This window comes from Danio aesculapii, chromosome 9 (assembly GCF_903798145.1).
Source record: "Danio aesculapii chromosome 9, fDanAes4.1, whole genome shotgun sequence".
In the NCBI taxonomy this organism is placed as follows: Eukaryota; Metazoa; Chordata; class Actinopteri; order Cypriniformes; family Danionidae; genus Danio; species Danio aesculapii.
The window spans coordinates 42,800,308-42,823,688 of NC_079443.1; the positions used below are offsets into that span (position 1 = coordinate 42,800,308).

Sequence of the window (23,381 nt, forward strand, 5' to 3'; positions counted from 1 at the left end):
AACCTCTGATACTGTTCGCTGGTTCGACGCCATTAGTTTGTCGACGCCATTATAACAACACAGATCATTTAGCCTATTCATGCCAGAGTCCTGCCGAAAAAGTGATTGACAGGTGATAATTATGTGTGTAACTTATCTTTATGGTTATGGGTGAAACAAAAACCACGCAGTTCAGGTAGTTGAAAAGGTAGGCTACATATAATGAATTCGTTATGAATTAATTAATTATTCATAAATTATTAATTCGCTGCCACCTATGACGACGATGCCATCGTCCATCGCAATGTTTCATATTAGACATCGTACAATGCCAAATTGGTCGACATCGTCAAAGCCTATTCTGAACATGTAGCCCTATATACATCTCTGGAGATTGCGAATTGTGTAGCCAGAAGTACGTATGGCTGCATTTTGACTTTAAAACGAACACTAATGAGCGGTATGTGTATTCCTTTTTGTGTTTACCAGCTGACTGCTTACCTCCGTGTGGATGGCTTTTCTATTGTTACCAAATTGTCCAGTAGCTCGCCATGTACGTCGGCAGACTTGAGATGCAGAGAGAAGCTGACCACAACGGCGGTTTCTAGATCGGAAATTATGTAGCCAGAAGTACATATGGCTGCATTTAGTCTTTAAAACGAACGCTATGGGGACGCTTTGACTTGTTCCTTTTCGCGCTTACCAGCTGACCGCTTACCTCCATATGGACAGCTTTACTGCTGTTACCAGTTTGTCCAGTTAACTTGCCATGTAAGTTGGCGGAGCTGAGACGCAGAGAGGAGTTGACCATGACGACGGGGTTTAAGTTCACAAATAATGTAGCCAGAAGTACGTATGGATACATTTTGAATTTAAAACGAACAATACAGGGTGCGATGACGTCATTCCTTTTTGCACTTACCAGCTAACCACTTACCTTCGTATGGACGTTCCCGTTGTTACCAGTTGTTCAGTAGCCTGCCATGTATATCGGCGGACTTGAGACTCTGAGAGGAATTGACTGCAACAATGGGGTTCGAGTTCACGAATTATGTAGCCAGAAGTATGTATGGCTACATTTTGTCTTTAAAACAAACACTACAGGGCGATAAGACGCCATTCCTTTTCACGCTTACCATCTGACCACTTACCTCTGTATGGCCGACATTCCTGCTGTTACCAGTTTGTCCAGTAGCTAGAGGGCCGGTGTCCTGGAGAGTTTAGCTCCAACCCTAATCAAACACACCTGAACCAGCTAATCAAGCTCTTAGTAGATATGCGAGTACAGGGGTGTCCAAACTCGGTCATGGAGGGCCGGTGTCCTTGAGAGTTTAGCTCCAACCCTAATCAAACACACCTGAACCAGCTAATCAAGCTCTTTCCTGGCTCCAAGACCAAGTTTGCACACCGCTGTGCTAGAAGTTTCCGGGCAAGTGTGTTGAAGTAAGTTGGAGCTAAAGTCAGCAGGACACCGGCCCTCTGTTTAAACACCCCTTGGTTGATGTAATGTAATTAGTGTGAGTTATGAGTGAAAATCAAATATTTTAGAACACTGCAAGTGATTAGACTGAATCTCTCTATAAATAAAACCATTCATCAGGCATTCAGGGATCAGATATTTTCAATTCATCTTCAAGACGTATCTTTAGATGTGGTCTAAAGTAAACAAGGGTGCATCATGGTGGCGCAGTGGGTAGCATGATCGCCTCACAGCAAGAAGGTCACTGGTTCAAGCCTCGGTTGGATCAGTTGGCATTTCTGTGTGGAGTTTGCATGTTCTCCTTGTGTTTGCGTGGGTTTCCTCCAGGTGCTCACCCACAAGTAAAAAAGAAATGTGTTACACGTGAATTGGGTAAGCTAAATTGTCCGTAGTGTATGTGTGTGAATGGGATTATATGGGTGTTTCCTAGTGATGGGTTGCAGCTGGAAACGCATACACTGTGTTAAACATGCTGGATAAGTTGGTAGTTCATTCCGCTATGGTGACCCCAGATTAATAAAGGGACTAAGCCGAAAAGAAAATTAATAAATGAATGAAAAGTAAACAAGGCTAATCATTTAAAAAACTGCATATAAACAAGCTCAAATTGACCAGAAAAGTTTCATATGTTCAAACAGACTACTGTATAACAGCCTGCCACGTTTGATTTTTCTTGGGCTATTTCTCTAGCTATGAAGAGGATAAAGAATAAACTCTTGTGTTTCACAGATGAAAAGCTTTAGATTTACTCAGAGAATTTCTGTAGAGACGAGTTTAGCAAAAGTGGCGTGTGTGCCTAAACTGTCTGAATTGTTTACCTCAGATCCGATCCAGTGTGAGGCAGCTGTTGGAGGGTATTAGTTATCTCCATCAGCTTGACATACTTCATCTAGACATCAAGGTAAATGTTATGCAATTTGCTGTCATTTCAAGTAAACAATAATCATGGTATTGAACCGACGTGTTGACTAGACTCCTCTATTTTTTCCTTCAGCCTGATAATATCCTCATGGCAGACCACAGTAGCGATCAGATCCGCATTTGTGATTTTGGAAATGCTGTAAAGTTCATGCCCGATGAGGCACAGTACTGCAAATATGGCACACCAGAATTTGTCGCCCCAGAGATTGTTAACCAGACACCCGTCTCCAAGGCAACGGACATCTGGTAATGCACCTGGTCCCTCCGTCAGAAAACAGTTTTCAAGCAAATCTGCATGCAGTCTCTGATGTGTCATGAATACATTAATGTCCTTCACACAATTCAACTGTTTCTTTGTTCTTACAGGCCCATTGGTGTTCTAACATACTTATGGTAGGGGAGTGTCTATTATATTATATTATATTATATTATATTATATTATATTATATTATATTATATTATATTATATTATATTATATTATATTATATTATATTATATTATATTATATTACATTAAAGTATATTATATATTTATGTATTTTGTTCTGCCACTTTATTTAACGTAAAATAGATAAAACGGTTCTTTTTTCATTCAGCCCTACTGGAGTTTCTCTAATAACCACTCAGAACACCATAGCAACCGCCTAGCAACACATAGGCAACCGCCTAGCTATCACTCAGAACACCCTAGCAACACCTTATCAACCACTCAGAACACCCTAGCAACACCTTAGGAACCACCTAGAACACCATAGAAACCACCTAGCGACACCTTAGCAACCATTCAGAACACCTTAACAACCGTCTAGCAAAACCTTAGCAACCACTCAAAACACTGTAGCAACCGCCTAGCAGCACCTGAGCAACCACCTAGCTATCACTCAGAACACCCTAGCAACACCTCAGCAACTACTCAGAACACCCTAGCAACACCTTATCAACCACCTAGAACACCCTAGCAACCACCTACCAACGCCTAAGCAACCACTCAGAACACCTTAACCACCTAGCAAAATTTTAGCAACCACTCAGAACACCATAGCAACTGCCTACCAACACCCTAGCAACTGCCTAGCAGTCACACAAAACACCCTAGCAACACCTTAGCAACCACCTTGAACCCCCTAGCATCACCTTAGCAACAACCTAGAGCATCCTAGCAACCATCTAGAAACGCCTTAGCAACCACATAGCAATGCCTTAGCAACCACTCAGAACATCCTAGTAACCACCTAGCAATGCCTTAGCAACCACTCAGAACATTTTATCAACTGCGTAGCAAAACCTTGGCAACCACTCAAAACACAGTAGCAACCGCCTAGCAACACCTAAGCAACTGCCTAGCAATCACTAAGAACACCCTCACAACACTTCAGCAGCCACTCAGAACATCTTAGCAACACCTTAGCAACCACCTAGAATGCCTAGCATCGCCTTAGCAACCACCTAAAGCATCCTAGCAACCATCTAGCTAGGAAATATGCCAATCCATACTAGAAACATGCTAGCTTAGATGTACTTATCTATCCATGCCAACTGTTTCAAACTTCTTTAAAACTACTTCAAACTTTCAGACGAGGCTTTCTCAAGCCACCATAAAGTTTGTCTATTAACTTTACTTTACTTTTCTATTATATTATATTATATTATATTATATTATATTATATTATATTATATTATATTATATTATATTATATTATATTATATTATATTATATTTTGATCTGCCATTTTTATTTAATATAAAATGTATAAAACTGTTCTCTTTTCATTCAGTCTTACTGGAGTTTCTCCCTTCGCTGGGGAAAATGACCGCAGCTCTGTTCTCAACATCAGGAATTATAATGTGGCTTTTGAAGAAAGCATGTTTACAGACCTCTGCCACGAAGCTAAGGGATTTGTCATTAAACTGCTGGTGGCTGATAGATTGTAAGTGGAATCTACGGTTCTTATCTGCTGCACCACGCTCCTGTCGATAATTTATTGTCAAGAAAATGATCTTCACTGCTAAGAGCACTTTGTGTTGACTGATAATTTGTTTAATGTTCCTTTATCTGCAGGAGGCCGGATGCTAATGAATGTCTTCGCCACCCCTGGTTCAAGGTAAAGGCATAGTGAAGGAGTAAAGGGGAATGTGCCCTTGTAGGAACACTTAACTTTTTTTGGAAATAGGCTCATTTTACCTAGCACTAAACAGTTGTAGCTATAAAAATCTTGCTGTTCTTTTATGCGGTAAACATTTCAAACCATGTATTTACTCTCTTTAACTCTATAACTCTTTATAATTGTTTTGCCTTTTAATGTTTTAGACACTCAACAAGGGTAAAAGCATCAGTACAGAGTCCCTTAAAAAGTTTTTGTCCAGAAGAAAATGGCAGGTAAGATAATATTTGACATTTTTCAGTGCCTAGAACATTATAAATACTTTGTGTTATTTAATTGTAACAATGTTAACATCTCTCTCTTAGCGATCACTTATCAGCTACAAATCTAAGATGGTGATGAGGTCTATACCTGAGCTACTGGATGACTCCTCCAGCCATATTTCCATTGCTGTTCCACGACATCTGAAACAAGGCTCACCACCACTTTCCTCATCTTCAGATTCAGACGAAGACATCGATGAGTTGCCTTTTATTCCCATGCCGCTCAACATGGAATTCTCAGGATCTAGAATGTCACTGACCGAAATTGTAGGTGATGATGACATGACAGGTAAATTGAATGGAAATGCTGAGAGGCCTGCTTCACTCCATCCGAAGTCCGAGCCAATGGAAGTGGAGATGTCAGAGAGAGAAGGTGGAGATCCATCTGCTAGGGGTAGAGCCAAGAAGAGGTCTACACAAGAAGATGAAAAAGGCTCATCTGATGATGAACCATCAGAACTGGCCAAAAGAGCTGAACCGGCAAAGAGACCAATGCGCAGAGGTTCAAGCATGGAGTCAGATGAGCCAGAGGGAGGACGTCGCCGAGGAGAGTTACGCAGAGGGAGTTCGGCTGATAGTGCCTTACAGCTCCATATCAAACCAGAGGAGGGCACAGAAGAAAGTCCTACTGATGGAAGTAGAATTCTACAAAAGTCTGTATCCATGGAGCTTCCAAGGAGAAGCCCAAGTCCAGGTGCTGCAAAGCTTAGCCAGGAAGACTACGCCCTGAAACTGGAACTGATGAGGCAGCGACTTCTCAGGGGTGGCTCTGTTGACAACAAGATGAGTGGATTACGAGGCCCATTGCTGGAGACATTAGGTATGGGAGATGAGAAGCGGTTTGTTCGGGGATCTCGTCTAGGTAACCCTCCACTTGTTAGAGCGGCATCTAGTGAGTCACCTAGAGATGACATCCCAAAGACAAAGATTCTCCGCAAGAGTGCTTCCTTTAGCCAGGGGGATTCAGAGCCCATGCCCCTGCACAGAAGGATCGGAGCACCTCTAGAGATCCCTCTGGCACAAATAGAGGAGAGACGGCTACAGGAAGCAATATCCATGTCTGCTCTCACAGAACCTGTCAAGGATTCTCGCCCAATCACTCCAAAACTTCAAATGCCAGAACAAGAAAGACATGAGAAGGAGAAAACTGAGGAAAAAGAATCAGAAGTCTACATAGACCGTAAACCTGAAGAGGTTATTGCTGTGTCAAAGACTAATGAGGAAGAAGGAAGAAGTGTTCATCAGAAATCTTGGGATTCTGATGCACTAAAAAAGGACCAGAGCAAGTCAGAGGAAACCAGGGAAGAGTCTGAAAAAGTAGCTGAAATTGAAATAAAGACCTCTATAGTGAAAGAAACAACTGAGGAAGAGGAAACAAGAGAGGACGAGGAGCCAGAGAAAGAAACTGAGCCTCCTGCTCCAAAGATTGAGGTTAAAGAATATGAGGATGATGTAAAGGTATCACCAAAGTCTCCAGAGTTTATCATTTCCACAAACTCAATCATGGTGACCCCAACAGCTGCCCCAGCATTCAGTCCACAGAGTGTCTCAACCTATGTGACCCCATCTCCCCCTGCACGCACAGTGCTCCCAGATGGTAGGATGTCTGCATATGCCAGTATTATGCAGACTATCATGGTACCATCTGTCCCAGCAAACACCCAAGCTGACACTGTTCCTGTTCCTACACCAACTTCCACCCCACCATCAGTTCCAGTCTATGCACCCATTTCCAGGCACATCTCTGAACCTACCCTTTCATCAACTTCTCCATCCAAATCAGATCTTCACCAAACTACTGAGCATCCTGCAGTCTTTTCTCGGGTTGCCTCCACTGAACACCCTCCCAAAGAGCCAAGTCCTCCTAAGACACCCACTCGCGCCTCCCCTAAGCGAGAGCCATCTCCTGGAAGCAACATCCAGGACCTTGCATCCGAGGAGGTTTTTGAAGCTCGCTTTAAGAAGCGTGAGTCCTCTCTAACTCGTAGTCTCAAACGTTTCTCATTTCAGAAGACTGAAGACAAGCCCTCCACTGTTTCTCCTGAAACTGCAGAAGAAATGTATCGCCCAGGACCAACCGGTGCTCCTTTAGAGTTTGTGCCAAGGAGGTTGGAGGAGAAGTCCAAATCTGTACAAGATCTTCGAGAGGCAGAAAAGGACCCTGGGTTCATGAGGCGACTCTCCATGCGCTTGAAAAGGACCCCATCTGTGGAAAGACAGGAGGAGAAGCTCAAAGAGGAGGAGGCGTCAGCACCCAGGCGTCGTCTTTCATGGGCACTGGGACGGAGGGGATCCCAAGAGAAGAAGGAGATTGAGATGATGCGGTTGGATGGGGGTCCTGAGCCTCCTCCAGAGGCTGAGTCTAAAGCACCTTCTGAGTCACCTATTCTTGCTATGCGCAAGAAGATTGGCAGCACCATGGCAAGCTTATCCACAAGAATTAGGAGTCATTCTGAGGACAGGAAAGATGACAGTGAAGGCAAGATGGAGAACAAGAGGACTCCTATATTTAACATACTGAGGCGTTCCACTTCTGAGGGGGGCAGTCTGAAGAGGATGGGTATCCCACAAAACCAACTGGCGGCCCAGTCAGGAAAAGGGACCTCATCAGAATCTCTCGATTCTATGTCCAGCATCCAGTCAGAATCAGCAATTAAAAGTATGCCATTTTTCTTTCATTGCTTTATTTTGCTGTCAGTTCTTCTAATTTTAAAGGCCATTAAATGTCTTTCCCAGGTGCAGAACTTGAGCGTAGATCACGCTGGGACCGCTGGGGCTTGACTCGAGGGAAAAGGGACAAGACAGTTTCCCAACCAGACATCCCAGCTTCCATTGCTAGAGAGAATGGCTCTCTACGGTCTCGCCAATACACACGTCTAACATCTGGTACTGCACATTTTACTTGCATATTTCACTGTAACTTCTGCAGAAGTAGAGGAATCTGTGCTGAATCGGTCATAAACCTTTATGTATATAATCAATTAGATGCCTGTCTCACAGAGTTTTTTTTAATGATTCAATTAAAAAATAGACTTCCCTCCGGTGTTTCATATCAAACTGAGGGACCATGTACTCTTGGAGGGAGATCCTGTCACTCTCAGCTGCCTCCCTGCTGGCAGTCCTCACCCACACATCTCATGGATGAAAGGTTTGATTGAATTTTTAATATTAGCTTCTGTTGTACTAAAGATAATATAATCTGGCCTAAATTGAAAGCAATATCCATAGAGACTGATCTAATAAAATTGCAAGTGTGCCGTCTCTTTTATATAGATTTATTTCACTGTATTGGCTTTGTGTTATTTTATTTGTAGAAATTAATTTTCAGTTTATCACAATATACTGTCTAAGCCAATAATTGAGTAGTTTGAAAGTTTTATATAAAGCATAATATACTTTCAGCTTCTCAGCATGCTAAAATAAACTTTGACAGGGTTTCTAGGACTGCAGATACCCCTATACTTTACAGATACATCACCTGACCATGTTAATTAAATAATCTTTCCATTGATGTATGGTTTGTTCAAATAGTACAATATCTGGCTGAGATACGGCTATTTTAAAATTAAAGTACTGATAATATTCAAATGAAGTGCTTGGCAAATAGCAAAAAAAAAAAACACTAATCAAAAACTGAGTTCTGATATATTTACAGTAGTAAATGTACAAAACATCTTCATGGATCATGATCTTTATAATATTATTTTGATCATTTTGAGGTCTACAATGTTTTTGGCTATGTACAAAAATATATATGTGCAACTTAAGTTCCAAAGTCATATATTATATATAAACAGATTCGTGGATGTGATATTATGTAAGTTTAAATAATCTTTTAATTTAAGAATTTAAGAATTAAAGCTATTTTTTTATAATGCCCGCTTTATTAAACAATGACTTATGGATACATTTATCATTGTGCTGAAATAACCAAAGCTATTTATTTTTATATTATTAATACAAAAGTCTCTTTTCACCTTAAAGTAAATATCAGGAATGCCACCAAAGTCTAAAATGTCAATAAACAGCAGAACAAGCAGCTTGTAGAGAGATTCATATTTTAAAAAAAAAAAAACTGCAGTTGAAGTCAGAATTATTAGCCCCCCTGAATTATTAGCCTCCCTGTTTATTTTTTCCCCCAGTTTCTGTTTAACGGAGAGATTTTTTTCAACACATTTCTGAACATAATAGTTTTAATAACTCATTTCTAATAACTGATTTATTTAATCTTTGCCACGATGACAGTGAATAATATTTTACTAGATATTTTTCAAGATACTTCTATACAGCTTAATGTGATATTTAAAGGCTTAAATAGGTTAATTAGGTTAATGAGGCAGGTTAGGGTAATTAGGCAAGTGATTGTATAATGATGGTTTGTTCTGTAGACTATCGAAAAAAATATATAGCTTAAAGGGGCTAATAATTTTGACCTTAAAATGGTTTTAAAAAAAATAAAAACTGCTTTTATTCTAGCTGAAATAAAACAAACAGGACTTTCTCCTGAAGAAAAAATATGATCGGACATACTGTGAAAATTTCCTCATTTGGGAAATATTTAGAAAAGAAAAAAATTCAAAGGGGCTTTGATAATTCTGATTTCAACTATACATTACCCAACTAACATTCTTAATTTAAACGTTGTGTATTCTCAGATAAGAAACCACTTGAGATCGACCCCAGGATGAATATGATATCCTGTCCTGATGGAAGACAACTGCTGATGATTATGAAGACCACCAAGAAGGATGCAGGCCTTTATGAATGTGTGGCTGCAAACCCACTGGCCACAGTCACCAGCTCATGCGTTGTGTCCCTTGCTCGTAAGTCCAACACAACAAAAAGACCAAGCCAAAGCAAATTAGTCCAGCTGATCTAACTAAATAGCTAACTGGTAACTATATATTCTGCTGGGGAAAGCTTGAGTGTATGAATTGTAGCAAATCTAGAGGGCTGACCACTTCTGTCATAGTCTTTTATGCATTTCATATACTGTAGAAATCTGAAATAAGGAAATATATGCAAATCGACAAACAAGTTCATATTTGGATTTCACATGTATAAAATCATAAAATATATTTCATAAAAGCAACATATATTTCAAAATATTGCAAAAATGGCAGTTTACATGTATATGTTTTAACCATTGGAATTACAAATATGTAAAAAATGTTCAAATATACAGTGCTCAGCATAATTGAGTACACCCCATTTTGAAAATAAATATGTTTATACATTACTCAGTAATATATTTTGGTGCGTTTGAACAAAACAGATTTAATAGGAGGTTGTGTCAGCGTCATCAAAGCAGATGACCTGCTTCATTCCGGATGTCTTTCAGGGATGTAATTGTAGACCTACCTTGGCTACTGTGTATATGACATAATGATATTGTGTCGTCCTATAATGTGACGAAGCCGCTGCCGATATACAAAATATATTTTATAATTCATTAAAACTATTAAAAACAGGAACTAAGCCGAAGGAAAGTGAAAGTGTAAGCGATAAACTCTTATTAGTGATGTATGTTTTTTTTTTCATGGTGGAATGTTAAAGTATATTAAGCTACTCAATTCAGCTGGACTTAATATTTTTACAGTTGAATTGTTGACTGTTTATTTATCACGTTGGTATAAAGAGTCGAGTAAATTATAGGGAAAGTTATATTCTGTGGACACAAGAGAACTAATTGAGCTAGTGGCGCCATCTAGCGGTGGTGTGTGGATATGTCCCGACATTGAGGTACAAAGTATAAACCTATCAAATCACATACGCTCTATGTATGTTATAAATACAGCTGCAGGACGCACATTTGTTATTATTCTCTGCAAGTCATCTGTCCTTGTGTCTTCATTCATTCAGTGCTACAGCCTAGCACCTCAAATTTAATAACTGAAAATGTCATAAGTTTAGCTGATATTACAAATTTATAAAAATATTTTTAGAATTTATTAAAATCAGGGACTAAGTCGAAGGAAAGTGAAAAACTATTATTAGCGATGTATTTTTTTAGGGTGGAATGTTATAGTAGTATATTAGGCTACTCAATTCAACTGGACTTAATATTTTTACAGCTCGAATTGTTGACTGACTAGAAGTTTATTTGTCACGTTGGAATAAAGAGTCGACTAAATTACAGGGAAAGTTATATTCTGTGGACACAAGAGAACTAAGCGAGTTAGTGGTGCCATCTAGTGGCAGTGTGTGGATCTGTCCCGACATTGAGGTACAAAAGTATAAACCTATCGAGTATTATTTAAATCACTATTAAACAGCTAAACACTTACAATGATAAAACAAAAAATGAAACTTAAATTGTGTGGCGGATATCAAATATTTTTTATAAAGATAATGTTAATAATATAATTAGTTACTTTTTTAGAATGATTATTTAAAAACACACACGCATTTTATATGTATATATATATATATATATATATATATATATATATATATATATATATATATATATATATATATATATATATATATATATATATATATATTCATATACTTATATACACACTACTGGTCAAAAGATTGGGGTCAGTAGTTTTAAAATAAGCTTATCCTGCTCACCAAGGCTGTATTTATTTCATCAATACAGTACAAATAGTAAAATTGTGAAATGTTATTGTAATATAAAATAACTGTTCAAAAGTAGTTTATAATTTAATAATTTATTCCAGTGATTTGATGAATTTTTGGCTTCATTACGCCAGTCTTCAGTCACATGATCCCTCAGAAATCACTCTAATATTATTTTATATTATTAATAATATTATTATTAACTTTTGATCGGTTGTGTGTGTGTGTGCGTGTGTGTGTGTGTGTGTGTGTGTGTGTGTGTGTATATATATATATATATATATATGTATATATATATATATGTATATATATATATATATATATATATATATATATATATATATATATATATATATATATATATATATATATATATATTTTTTTTTTTTTTTTTTTTTTTTTTTTTTTTTTTTTTTTTTTTTTTTTTTGAAGGGGGGGTGGGGTCTCGTCTATCTTATTTTTTTGTCCTCAGCTGGTCACATGCCTGATGTACATAATTGGAATTCCCGTGGTTTAAAAAAATACATGTAAAAACTTTTTGGAAATGTAAAAGTCTTGCAAATATGATGTATTTTATTAATATGAAATCCAAATATAAACTTGTATGTCATATATGTAATTTGCATATCATTCTATATATCAAGTTTGTATATGGGATCACTATTCATGCATCACTTTTTTCAAAGCCGACATGTCATTGGTCATCTCCACAGTGATTTTGCCTTAGATTAATCATTGAAAATAAATCCAATCCAGTCAGGAAAGCAATCTCAATGTGAAAACCTCTTAAGGAGGGAATAAGAAAAGAAGTGCCAGAATCCAACGTTCCAGAATTTCTCTGAAAAAGTGAAGGCTGGGACCGAATTGAAAGGGGAACAGTGTGAAAGAACAGTTTTAATTTATTTTTTAAGAGTTAGAGCACTGCTCACAGCTAGATCCAGGAAGGTGCACTTTTAGCCTTGAGAACGGAAATGCCATTGGCTTTCTAATATTGTAAGCAGACTAATGCACTGCTTATCATTGCACAAAGCCATTTTCTCCAGAACAGAAGGCCATAAATTATTCACTCCTTTTTGTGCTTCACAGCTGATTAATATGGAAAGGTGACTTGCTCACAGAGGTGCAAATATCATGTACTGAAGTTGAATCACCTGAATCTAGGTTTTTTTTTAACACGACAATGTCTGAAATGTGCCTATTATAGTAACATCCCATTAAAAGCAGGGCTCCCACAACCTCAACTATTGTGAGATTGCAGACAACAGTGAGAGTTTCTGAAGCAATTCTTTAATTTAGTAGTTACAGTAATCAACATTTCAGAATTGTCTTAAGACAAGAATTGTGGTTGTTCAGTAGTTTTAGCACAGCTTTTATGAAAGGTTTTCATTTCAAATGTTGTTCATTCATTCATTTATTTTCCTTCGGTTTCGTCCCTTTATTTATCAGGGGTCGCCACAGTGGAATAAACCGCCAACTTATCCAGCATATGTTTTACGCAGCGGATGCCCATCCAGCTGCAACCCAGCACTGGGAAACAGCCATACTGTACATTCTCGCATTCACACATGTACACAACATCCAATTTAGTTTATTCAATTCACGTATCGTGCATGTCTTTGGACTGTGGGGAAAACCGGACACACAAACACAGGGAGAACATGCAACCTCCACACAGAAATGTCAACTGGCCCAGCCAGGACTTGAACCAGTGACCTTTTAACCAGTTAACCACCGTGTCACCCAAATGTTCACTGTATACTATTTATATTCATATCTAACATATATAGTCCAGTTTCTTACACTTGCTATTCACATGTTTGGGGTTTGTTTTGCTATGTTCATGCTATTGAAAAATGTCTCTTACATCCACCAAGGCTGCACTTTTTTAGACAACAATCTTACAAAACAACTAGTTTTTATTTTTCATTTTCAATGATTGAAGATGCCTTTTAATTAGGGCAGAACAATATATTGTTTGGGCATTGATATCGCAATGTGTGCAACTGCAATAGTCACATCGCAGGATTAACAGATTAACAGATTAACATATTATTGAATAATATTATTTTTTTATTATTATTACAATGATGACCATGTTGTCTTACATTTGATTGTTCAATTTCTGCACTTGTATACTGTTAGACTCCCTAGAAAACCATAAAACACTGTGTATTTATTTACTTCTGATTGTAATTTATTAAAATGTATGCAGATACACTTCATATAAAAAGATCTAAAGCAATGAAATCTTTATAAACAGAGATATTCAAATCATATGGTGAAATTATATTCATATCAGATTTTTTTATTCATAATGGATTTCACATATTTAAAATATATGTAATCAGTGCAAAATATATTTTAAAATATTGGGAAAAAAGGGCACTTTACATATATATTTTTAACCATTGAAATTACAAATATGTCAATACAGTGCCCAGCATGAATGATTGCACTTCTGACAGATCTCACTTTTAAATGAATAATTTCTGTAGGTATAATAATATAATATATTTCTGCATATACATTAGATTAGTCAGTACTACGGTACTAACTGTAACAAATCTGAAGTAACTTAAGATCATAACTTAAGATGGTCACACTTCATTTTCATGGTCTGTTTTTTGAATTTAAGTTACATTGCATCTACATGCCAATTAATTTCCATTAGATTATAAGTAGACTGTTAGGGTAGAGTTAGGGTTAGTGTAAGTTGACATGTACTTGCAAAGTTTCTTATAGTCAGTTAAATGTCTGTTGAAGGAGCATATCAATATATATTAAGCAGACAGTCTACTAATACTCAAATAGACCGTCAAAATAAAGTGTTACTCTTAAGATTGTACACCCCAAAATAAAACAAATGATTCACTGACCAGTCCCTGAAACAATTTATATGGGCTGAATGTAAACAAGCAAATGAATGAACATTAATAAATATTTTTTTTTAGATACAGTACAGCCCACGTCAATTGTTTGCAACCACTTACCTTAAAATCCAATTAATCTTTTTTATTTTAGATAAATGAATATGTTGGGGGGGGGGGGGGGATGGGATAATAAACCATGAAAAACATACCATAAAAAGTTGAATTTAGTTGAAATTGTTTGTTAATTGAATTGTTTGTCATTTGTTTTTCTATACCTCATTTTAATTTAAATGTATTATCTTTCTATTTCTAAAGGTGTTAGGTGACTACATCCTTATTTTACTACTTTTTGTAACCTTTGATCAATTTTATTTGTTCTTGTTGAATAAAAGATAAAAAAACCAAGCGGCAACCTCCCGCTCTCCCTCGGGAGGCCAATACGGAAGTAACTGAAACTGCAATTCATCAAAATTCCGCTAGTCCTGGCTCCATAACAGAGCAAAGTGCAATTGAGCCCACTGTTAGAATGGCCAACTTTACAGCAGAAAAAAAGGTGTTTACAGCCTGGTACAAAGACCGATTTTGGTTCATATAGCTATTATTACCCTCCATGACAACTGTGAGGGGGGTGAATTATTTTATAACTCATCCATTTCCTTTATATTAGGTTATTTTAAGTTTGCATAATTAAGGGCGTGGCCACTTGAGTGACAGCTAGGTCTCGCTGGTCGCCGTCACTTCACCTCAGCTGAATCCGGCAGATTAGCCACTGATCTCGGCATATTCATCGTATTTTTGTGTTGTTTTATGTGGCTTTACACAGTCAGCTGCCTTTTGGACTTATTTCTTACAATTATTAGATTTTATGGGATGCTGTGTGCACTTAATTATGCTCACAAACCATTCACGTGGCCTCGTTTCCCATGTGAGTAAAGTTATATACTTGTATACCATCTCTATAAATGTATTTGTTTTATTTAAGATTATTTATCATTAATATTTTTCTTTAGACCCGTAAAGCACTCCAGAATCTGACAGATTGATTAGCTGTAGGCTCTAGAACAGTCATCTGAAGCGTTGTCATACAGTGTTGTGCTGGATTTTATCAATAGTCTTGCATTTACTAACACACACTATATCTGAAGTGTTTGGAAGTAATTCGCGTTTACCTCCTGTAGAAAAACGTCATAAGAGCAATGTTTAGTGGCTCAATGTATTACAACAGTGTTTTTGAAAGTCTAATCACTTTACTGATATAGTGTACAGCCAAGCACATGTCCTCAGAACACAAACGAGTCGCAGGTAATAAAGTATCAAGCGTTTCTCCCAAAGTAAAGTCTGTCTGCCAGGTCTAAGCAAGCTCCGCCCACTCTCCGCCTCTTTGCCCTTGTTTGGTATCCCGCCGTGGGTGCGATGACGCGCGAACAAAATGGCGACGGTTGGCCGCGCCTACTAGTGGCTTCTTTTGCGCTCTTCAGAAACCTATGGGTGACGTCACGGATACTCCGTCCATATATTTTACAGTCTATGAAAAAAACAAGACACATCAACCAAATGATAATTTTCTACATTATTCCGTAGGTCTGCCTAATAGTCCTGGGACACCTGAAGTTCCTCAGAAGTATAAAAACACTGCTCTAGTGGTATGGAGACCCTCAGACACCACGGCACCCTGCACCTACTCTCTGGAGAGGAAGACAGAGGGTCAGTCATTATTCATTCAGTGTGTCGAAAACATGATGAGCTGCATTTCCAAATATCATTTTAAATACAAAAATTGTAATGTTTCCTAATGCTAATATTGTTTTGCTCCACTCTTAAAATCCACCCTCTACCCTTCCCAAATCTCTTAAAGTTCTATACAGTGGCCAATGTTGAGGAAAAACATCATCTTCCTTCTGCTCTACTGCCCTCTTTTGGAAAGAATGGACATTACAACCACTTCTTATTCTTTGCAGTTAAAATGTTATGTTTTTTTTTCCTAGGTGAGAATAACTGGCTGATAGTCGCCACAGGTGTTGCTGACTGTTACTATAATGTGTTGGATCTTCCGGCCGGAGCTTCATACAGGTTCAGAGTGGCCTGTGTCAACAAGGCTGGTCAGGGACCTTACAGCAGCTTGTCTGAAGTAGTGGTCCTGGACTCAACAGGTGTGCTGAATTTTTTAAAACTCTTTCATGCTGTCAGCAGCCAATCATTTTCAATTGTTTAATGTATTTTGAGTCATTTTTGATTTCACTTTAACAGACAAAAGCATGTCAAAATCTTCCAAATAAGGGTGAAACCTACTAAAATGACTAAGAATTTGAGACTGTAGAGTTTAAGAATTTGTGACTGTAAATACTGTAGAGTTTAATTTGATGCATGGCTTTGTTTTCAGAAATAAAGTGTTTTTTTCCTGCTATTAAAATAGCTAAATCATATACACCATTTTACTTTTAAAAAAATCTGAGAAGTATTGCATACTTAAAGTCATAACATTAAATGCATCAAACATCTAGATATCCTTCAATCTAGACATTTTAGAAATTTAGCAGAATTCTCAAAATTACAGTTCCTGCTTTTAATAAACTTGAACTTTTTCCTCATAAAACAGTTTGTTTTCAAAGAAAACTAGAGTTGCTTCTTAAGTAAATATATTGATTTGAGAATCTTTAGGTGTTCATTCTAGAAATCAAGACTAAAATAATAAGAAAGAACATCATTGTAAAGGTTATTTACAAATTCAGCTTTAAATTTAACTCCATGACTCCGTAACTCCATATAATATAATATAATATGTTTTTGCAAAATTTCTTATATGAATGCAGTTTTAGTAAGCATAATAAACTTATTTTTAAAACCAAAAATATTACCCACTCCAACCATCTTTAAAGTAGTTCACCCAAACAATCATGCCATAATTTACTTCAAATCTTGAGTTTTGTTCTGTTGAACACAAAAGCAGATATTTTGAAGAATGTTGGAAACCTGCAGCCACTGACAATAATAGTAGGAAAAACAAATACTATGGAAGTCAATGGTTAAAAGTCTTTTGTGTTCAACAGAACAAAAAACTCAAACAGGTTTGGAATAAATTGGAGGATGAACAAATGATGGTACAATTATCATCTTTGGGTGAACTACCCTTTTAACAGTAGCGTTCTGTCTAATGTTAAAGTCTATTTTAGGTTCTGTGTATAGTTAAATATTTATAGTATATGTACAGTTAGTAGTTAGATTACTGCTCCGGTATGTTAGTTACTGTATGTATAGTTTTCAAACAGCTCTCATGTTCAGTCTTGTTTTCATGTTTATGATTGTTTATTAATGTAGCCCTGTTGTCGACTGTATGTCAACACATGTAGCAGAATGACAATAAAACTCAACTTGACTTGAACTTGACTAATATAATAAAACTAATCCAACTGCGCGTCTTTTTCTTCCAAGTGTAACATAGAAACATATAGAAATCTAATATAAGGGCAATAACTGCAATTACTCACTGCAGATTACACTGCAAAATTTTGTACACCTCAATAAATATGTTAGGCGGAGGAAAGATTATTAAAGAGTATTAAAAATGAAAATGATCAAATTTAGTTGAAATGCAACGCCTCAGTTAAATATAAATGTAGTATATTTCTGTTCCTAAAGATGTTTTGGTGATTACACACTTCAATTCTTCTACGTTTTGTAACGGCTGTAGCATTTGTTCAATTTAATTTGTGCTTGCTGAATAAAAGATGATAAAACAAGACAAATGAACTCAACAAGAATGTTCAACATTATTATTTTGATAGGTCTGCCTAATAGTCCTGAGACACCTGAGATTCCTCTGAAGTATAACAACACTGCTCTGGCAGAATAACAATAAAACTCAACTTGACTCGAACTTGACTAATTAAAGCATAATAAAACAAATTCATCTACACATCTTCATTTTTCAAATGTAAACTCTATTCTACAGCACCCCAGAAGTCCAGTGGCACAGTTGTAGTCAAAACGCTTTCAACGACTCCAGCTCCTGCAGTGGTAACGTCCACCATGACCCTTCCTGCAATGAAGCCTGCTGCGATAAAACCAGCACCACCAACAACTTCAGCACCCTCTACAGTCCAACCGGTAAAGCCTGCGCCTCCTCCTGCATCATCAACACCTACCTATCGTCCCGTGCCTGACATCCGAACTCCATCGCCTGGCACTCCAACCCCTGCCAAAGCCAAAAGCACCCTCAACATCACTATGGCCAAACCCTCCCCAGCATCCCCTGCAGCTCAACCACAACCTCCACCCAAACCCTCACCTCCGGTCATTCTGCCCAAACCTCAGACCCCTGTCAGTGTGGTTTCACCTCCCTCTCAAACACCTCCAGTGTCACCTCCACCTCTAGTGTCTCCTCCTCCTGTTATTGGTAAACCAATCTCCTCAGTGCCCATGTATGTCCCAGCTACAACCACCTCGACTCCAGTGACTCCGGTCACTCCAGTCACCCCAGTCACTCCAGTCACCCCAAATACGCCCTCTCCTGCCGTGTCGCCTCCAGTGGTGTTGGTTACAAGTCTGAGTCCTGTAGGGGAAGGAACTGGGACACCCAATCGAATGACCCCTAGTGGAAGAGCCACGCCTTCTGGACGCATCACTCCATCAGGCCGAAGGACCCCTATTGGAAAGCCTGGAGACTCAACACTGAGGCAAGGAGTCCCTCAGAAACCATACACATTCATGGATGAGAAAGCAAGGTGAGTGCACTGACGTATAAGTGTCATGAAGTAACTTAATGGCTGTTTTTCATTCTGTCATTCATTCATTTCCTTTTTGGCTTAGTCCCTTTATTAATCAGTGGTTGCCACAGAATGAAGCGCATGCCCTTGCAGCTGCAACCCATCACTGGGAAACACCCACACACTCATTCACACACATACACTATGGACAATTTAGCTAACCCAATTCACATATACCGCATGTGTTTGGACTTGTGGGGGAAACTGGAGCACCTGGAGGAAACCCACACGAACACGGGGAGAATATGCAAACTCCACACAGAAATGCAAACTGACTCAGCCAAGGCTCGAACCTTGTTAAATGTACATGTTAAATAACTGAGTCATCATGTAAATCGAGATTAATTTACATTCTATGTTTTCAGATCTGTATATTTAGTTTCTTTGTCAAATGTTTTATTTTTTTTATTTTTTATTTGCTTTTGCTCCTGGCTTCCATGATCAAAAACCGGCATTGTTTAATTTTATTTAATTTATTTAATTTGCTTATGCTCTTGGCTTTCATGATCAAACCCTGCATTATTTTATTTTTATTTTTTTAATTAATTTTTTTATTATTATTATTATTATTATTATTATTATTATTATTATTATTATTAATATTATTATTATTATTATTATTTTATTTATTTATTTATTTTTTTTGCTTATGCTCCTGGCTTTCATGATCAAACCCTGCATTATTTTATTTTATTTTATTTTGTTTTATTTTATTTTATTTTATTTTATTTTATTTTATTTTATTTTATTTTATTTTATTTTGCTCATGCTCCTGGCTTTCATGATCAAAACCTGCTTTATTTTATTTTATTTTATTTTATTTTATTTTATTTTATTTTATTTTATTTTATTTTATTTTATTTTATTTTTAATTTTATTTTATTTTATTTTTATTTTATATTTTTAATTTTATTTAATTTAATTTAATTTAATTTAATTTAATTTAATTTAATTTAATTTTATTTTATTTTGCTCATGCTCCTGGCTTTCATGATCAAACCCTGCATTATTTTATTTTATTTTATTTTATTTTATTTTATTTTATTTTATTTTATTTTATTTTATTTTATTTTATTTTATTTAATTTTATTTAATTTTATTTAATTTTATTTAATTTTATTTAATTTTATTTTATTTTATTTTATTTTGCTCATGCTCCTGGCTTTCATGGTCAAACCCTGCATTATTTTATTTTATTTTATTTTATTTTATTTTATTTTATTTTATTTTATTTTATTTTATTTTATTTTATTTTATTTTATTTTATTTTATTTTATTTTGCTCATGCTCCTGGCTTTCATGGTCAAACCCTGCATTATTTTATTTTATTTTATTTTATTTTATTTTATTTTATTTTATTTTATTTTATTTTATTTTATTTTATTTTATTTTATTTTATTTTATTTTATTTTATTTTATTTTATTTTATTTTATTTTATTTTATTTTATTTTGCTCATGCTCCTGGCTTTCATGATCAAACCCTGCATTATTTTATTTTATTTTTATTTTTATTTTTAATTTATATTTTTATTTTGTTTATGCTTCTGGCTTCCACAATCAAACACTGCATTATTTTATTTTATTTTATTATTTTTTTTATTTATTTTATTTTATTTTATTTTATTTTATTTTATTTTGCTTATGCTCCTGGCTTTCATGATCAAACCCTGCATTGTTTTATTTTATTATATTTTTTATTTTATTACTTAGTTATTTTTAATTGAATTTTTATTTGTATTCCTGGCTAACCTAAATGAGACAAGACATGACCAAAGGAAAAGCCCAAAAAATAGAATGAATCCGCTTTTGATTTTTATTTGCTATTTTAATTAAATTAGCTATTTTAATTAATTAATTTTGTCTGCACATATCTGTACTTTTTTGTACAGGCATACATTTTTTGTTTTATATAAGTTTTATATAAGTTATTTAAATTACTTTACGCTATAAAATGCTGGGTTCCACACAATTCCTCATGTTGTCCCAACACAAATCGATTAAGTTAACTTAATTGTTTTTACATCACTGGTTCGAGCCCCGGCTTGGTCAGTTGGCATTTCTGTGTGTTTGCATGTTCTCCTAGTGTTCGCGTGGGTTTTCTCTGGGTGCTCTGGTTTCCCCCACAGTCCAAAGACATGGGCTGTAGGTGAATTGGGTAAGCTAAATTGTCCGTAGTTTATGTGTGTATGTCCTGGTTGAGCGTTAGGCTAACAACTCTCCTCATAAAAACTAGATGTTACGAAACACCAACATGATGCAGCTAAATATCAACTTCGATTAAAATGACCCTGGGAGTAAGTTGTTTTTACAAATTTAAGTGGATTGAACATAAAACAAGTGGATTTAACATAAAACAATTAAGTTGTCCCCATGAAAAACTCAAGAATTGTGTTGATTCATCTCAGTTTATTCAAGTAATTTAAACAATCAGCAAAAATCTATTTTTTTGAGTGTATGTTTTATTGTCTTGCTATTTTCTTTTTTCTCTCACTTTTCTGAGAGAAGATATGACCAAACGTTCAATGTGTTTGCAGATATAGCATTGCATGCAGTTATATAGCAGCATATCAATCCAAATGGCATTAATATAAGCCCATTTTTATTAAAATAAAGTTTATTGTTATAAGACAAACAACCATAAAACCAACCTGACCTCCAGTAGACAATCATTAATCACCATGCCTTTTCTTCACCACAGGGGTCGTTTTGGTGTGATTAGAGAGTGTCGAGAAAATGCCACTGGTAACCTGTACATGGCTAAGATTGTGCCGTATGAGCCTGAGAGCAAGCAGAACGTATTACAGGAGTACGACATCCTGAAGTCCCTCCATCATGAGAAGATCATGGCTCTCCATGAGGCCTACGTCACTCCACGCTACCTGGTGCTCATCTCTGAGTGCTGCTCCGGCAAAGAGCTGCTCTACAGTCTCATTGACAGGTATAAAATAGCACATGTGATTTTAATCTCTAAGGGATGTTAATATTTTGTTATTTTTTAATGTGAAAATAAAAATAATATCTAGTAGGGCTGCACGATAGTGAAAAAATCTAATATTTTGCTGTGATATGTATTGCCATATGAATATAATTTCAACCGGTTGATTTGAATAGCTCCATTTGAAAAGATTTCATTAATTTAGATCGACTGGGATGATCAAGTCTTTTTCTATGCAGTGCATCAGCATAAATATAATAAATTACAAGCATATATAAACACAACAGAGCAAAAATAGGTAAGTGTTTTCTGGGGAGTGTAACAGTTTTCAAGTACAGAAATTGAACAATCAAACGTAAAATACCATGGTCGTCATAATATTTAAAAATATCTTCATCTTTTAATCTTTAATAAACAATCTAATTATATGATGTGACTATTGCGGATACACACATTGCAATATCAATCCTTAAATGATATATTGTTTAGCCCTAATATCTAGCCACACGAGAACTGTTGTTAATCTCTAATTCAAATAAATGAATTTGTTTCATTTTTGGAAAGAATCTGAGTTTTGGATGAATTTTTAATGATATTTGAATGACATTTAACACAACTTACTGGCATTTGTTGTTTCTTATTTAGATATTATTTTATTACAAACATATTTAAATATTTTTTAGAGTAATTAGGCAAGGCAAGTAATTAAGTAATAGTAAATAATTAAAATTTGGGAGCAAACTATACTGTGAATGGTCAGTAACTATTTATATCTAAAGACTAATTTCTGGTGAGGGAAAAACATTGTCGTTGTAACCTAAAAATGTTTTCTTTCTAAAGCTATAGTACTTTATGACTTTGACTACCCAGCAGGCACAGGATGTTGGATTTACATTGTACCCCAGCGTTGAGGGGATGTTGCATTTTGTTTGGAAATGAAAATCAAGTTGACGTCAGAACCCAACATCAGGTCGACGTCAATGTCCAATGTCCAACCTGAAATCAACCAAATATCAACATCTAATGACGTTACAGCTTAACATTGTGTGGACGTTACCATATGATGTCTATCAGGCATTTATCAGGATGTCTATCAGGATTTTGGTTGCCATACCTGACGAATAAATGACATCAATGTGACGTTGGTTTAAGATGTTGGCTTGATGTTGGATTTTGGTCACTTTCCAACACAACCTAAAATCAACTAAATATCAACTTCATTTAACGTTGTTATTGGAGGTCAAAATAATGTTGTCCTTAGACGCTGACTATACATTAAATTTTGGTCACCTGATGTCACAACCTAAATCTAACCTAATATTAATGTCTTATAACGTTGTGTGGGTAATATAAAGCATATACACTTACAATGTATACTTGAAGTGTGCCTGTCAACAGAACTTTAAAAACATTCTTATG

At 36.0% G+C, this 23,381-nt stretch overlaps 1 protein-coding gene across 1 annotated transcript in view; it reads left to right on the forward strand.

The window, feature by feature from the left end:
• Positions 1–23,381, forward strand: part of spegb (striated muscle enriched protein kinase b) — a 160,820-nt gene that overhangs the window by 129,041 nt on the left and 8,398 nt on the right. Inside the window, exons 24-37 of the mRNA XM_056465766.1 lie at positions 2,283–2,360; positions 2,454–2,626; positions 2,747–2,773; positions 4,156–4,308; positions 4,440–4,482; positions 4,689–4,757; positions 4,848–7,464; positions 7,542–7,691; positions 7,837–7,953; positions 9,461–9,628; positions 15,845–15,967; positions 16,249–16,413; positions 18,213–18,984; positions 21,726–21,965. Coding sequence (XP_056321741.1) covers positions 2,283–2,360; positions 2,454–2,626; positions 2,747–2,773; positions 4,156–4,308; positions 4,440–4,482; positions 4,689–4,757; positions 4,848–7,464; positions 7,542–7,691; positions 7,837–7,953; positions 9,461–9,628; positions 15,845–15,967; positions 16,249–16,413; positions 18,213–18,984; positions 21,726–21,965 — 4,895 coding nt within the window. The remainder of the gene's footprint in view (positions 1–2,282; positions 2,361–2,453; positions 2,627–2,746; positions 2,774–4,155; positions 4,309–4,439; positions 4,483–4,688; positions 4,758–4,847; positions 7,465–7,541; positions 7,692–7,836; positions 7,954–9,460; positions 9,629–15,844; positions 15,968–16,248; positions 16,414–18,212; positions 18,985–21,725; positions 21,966–23,381) is intronic.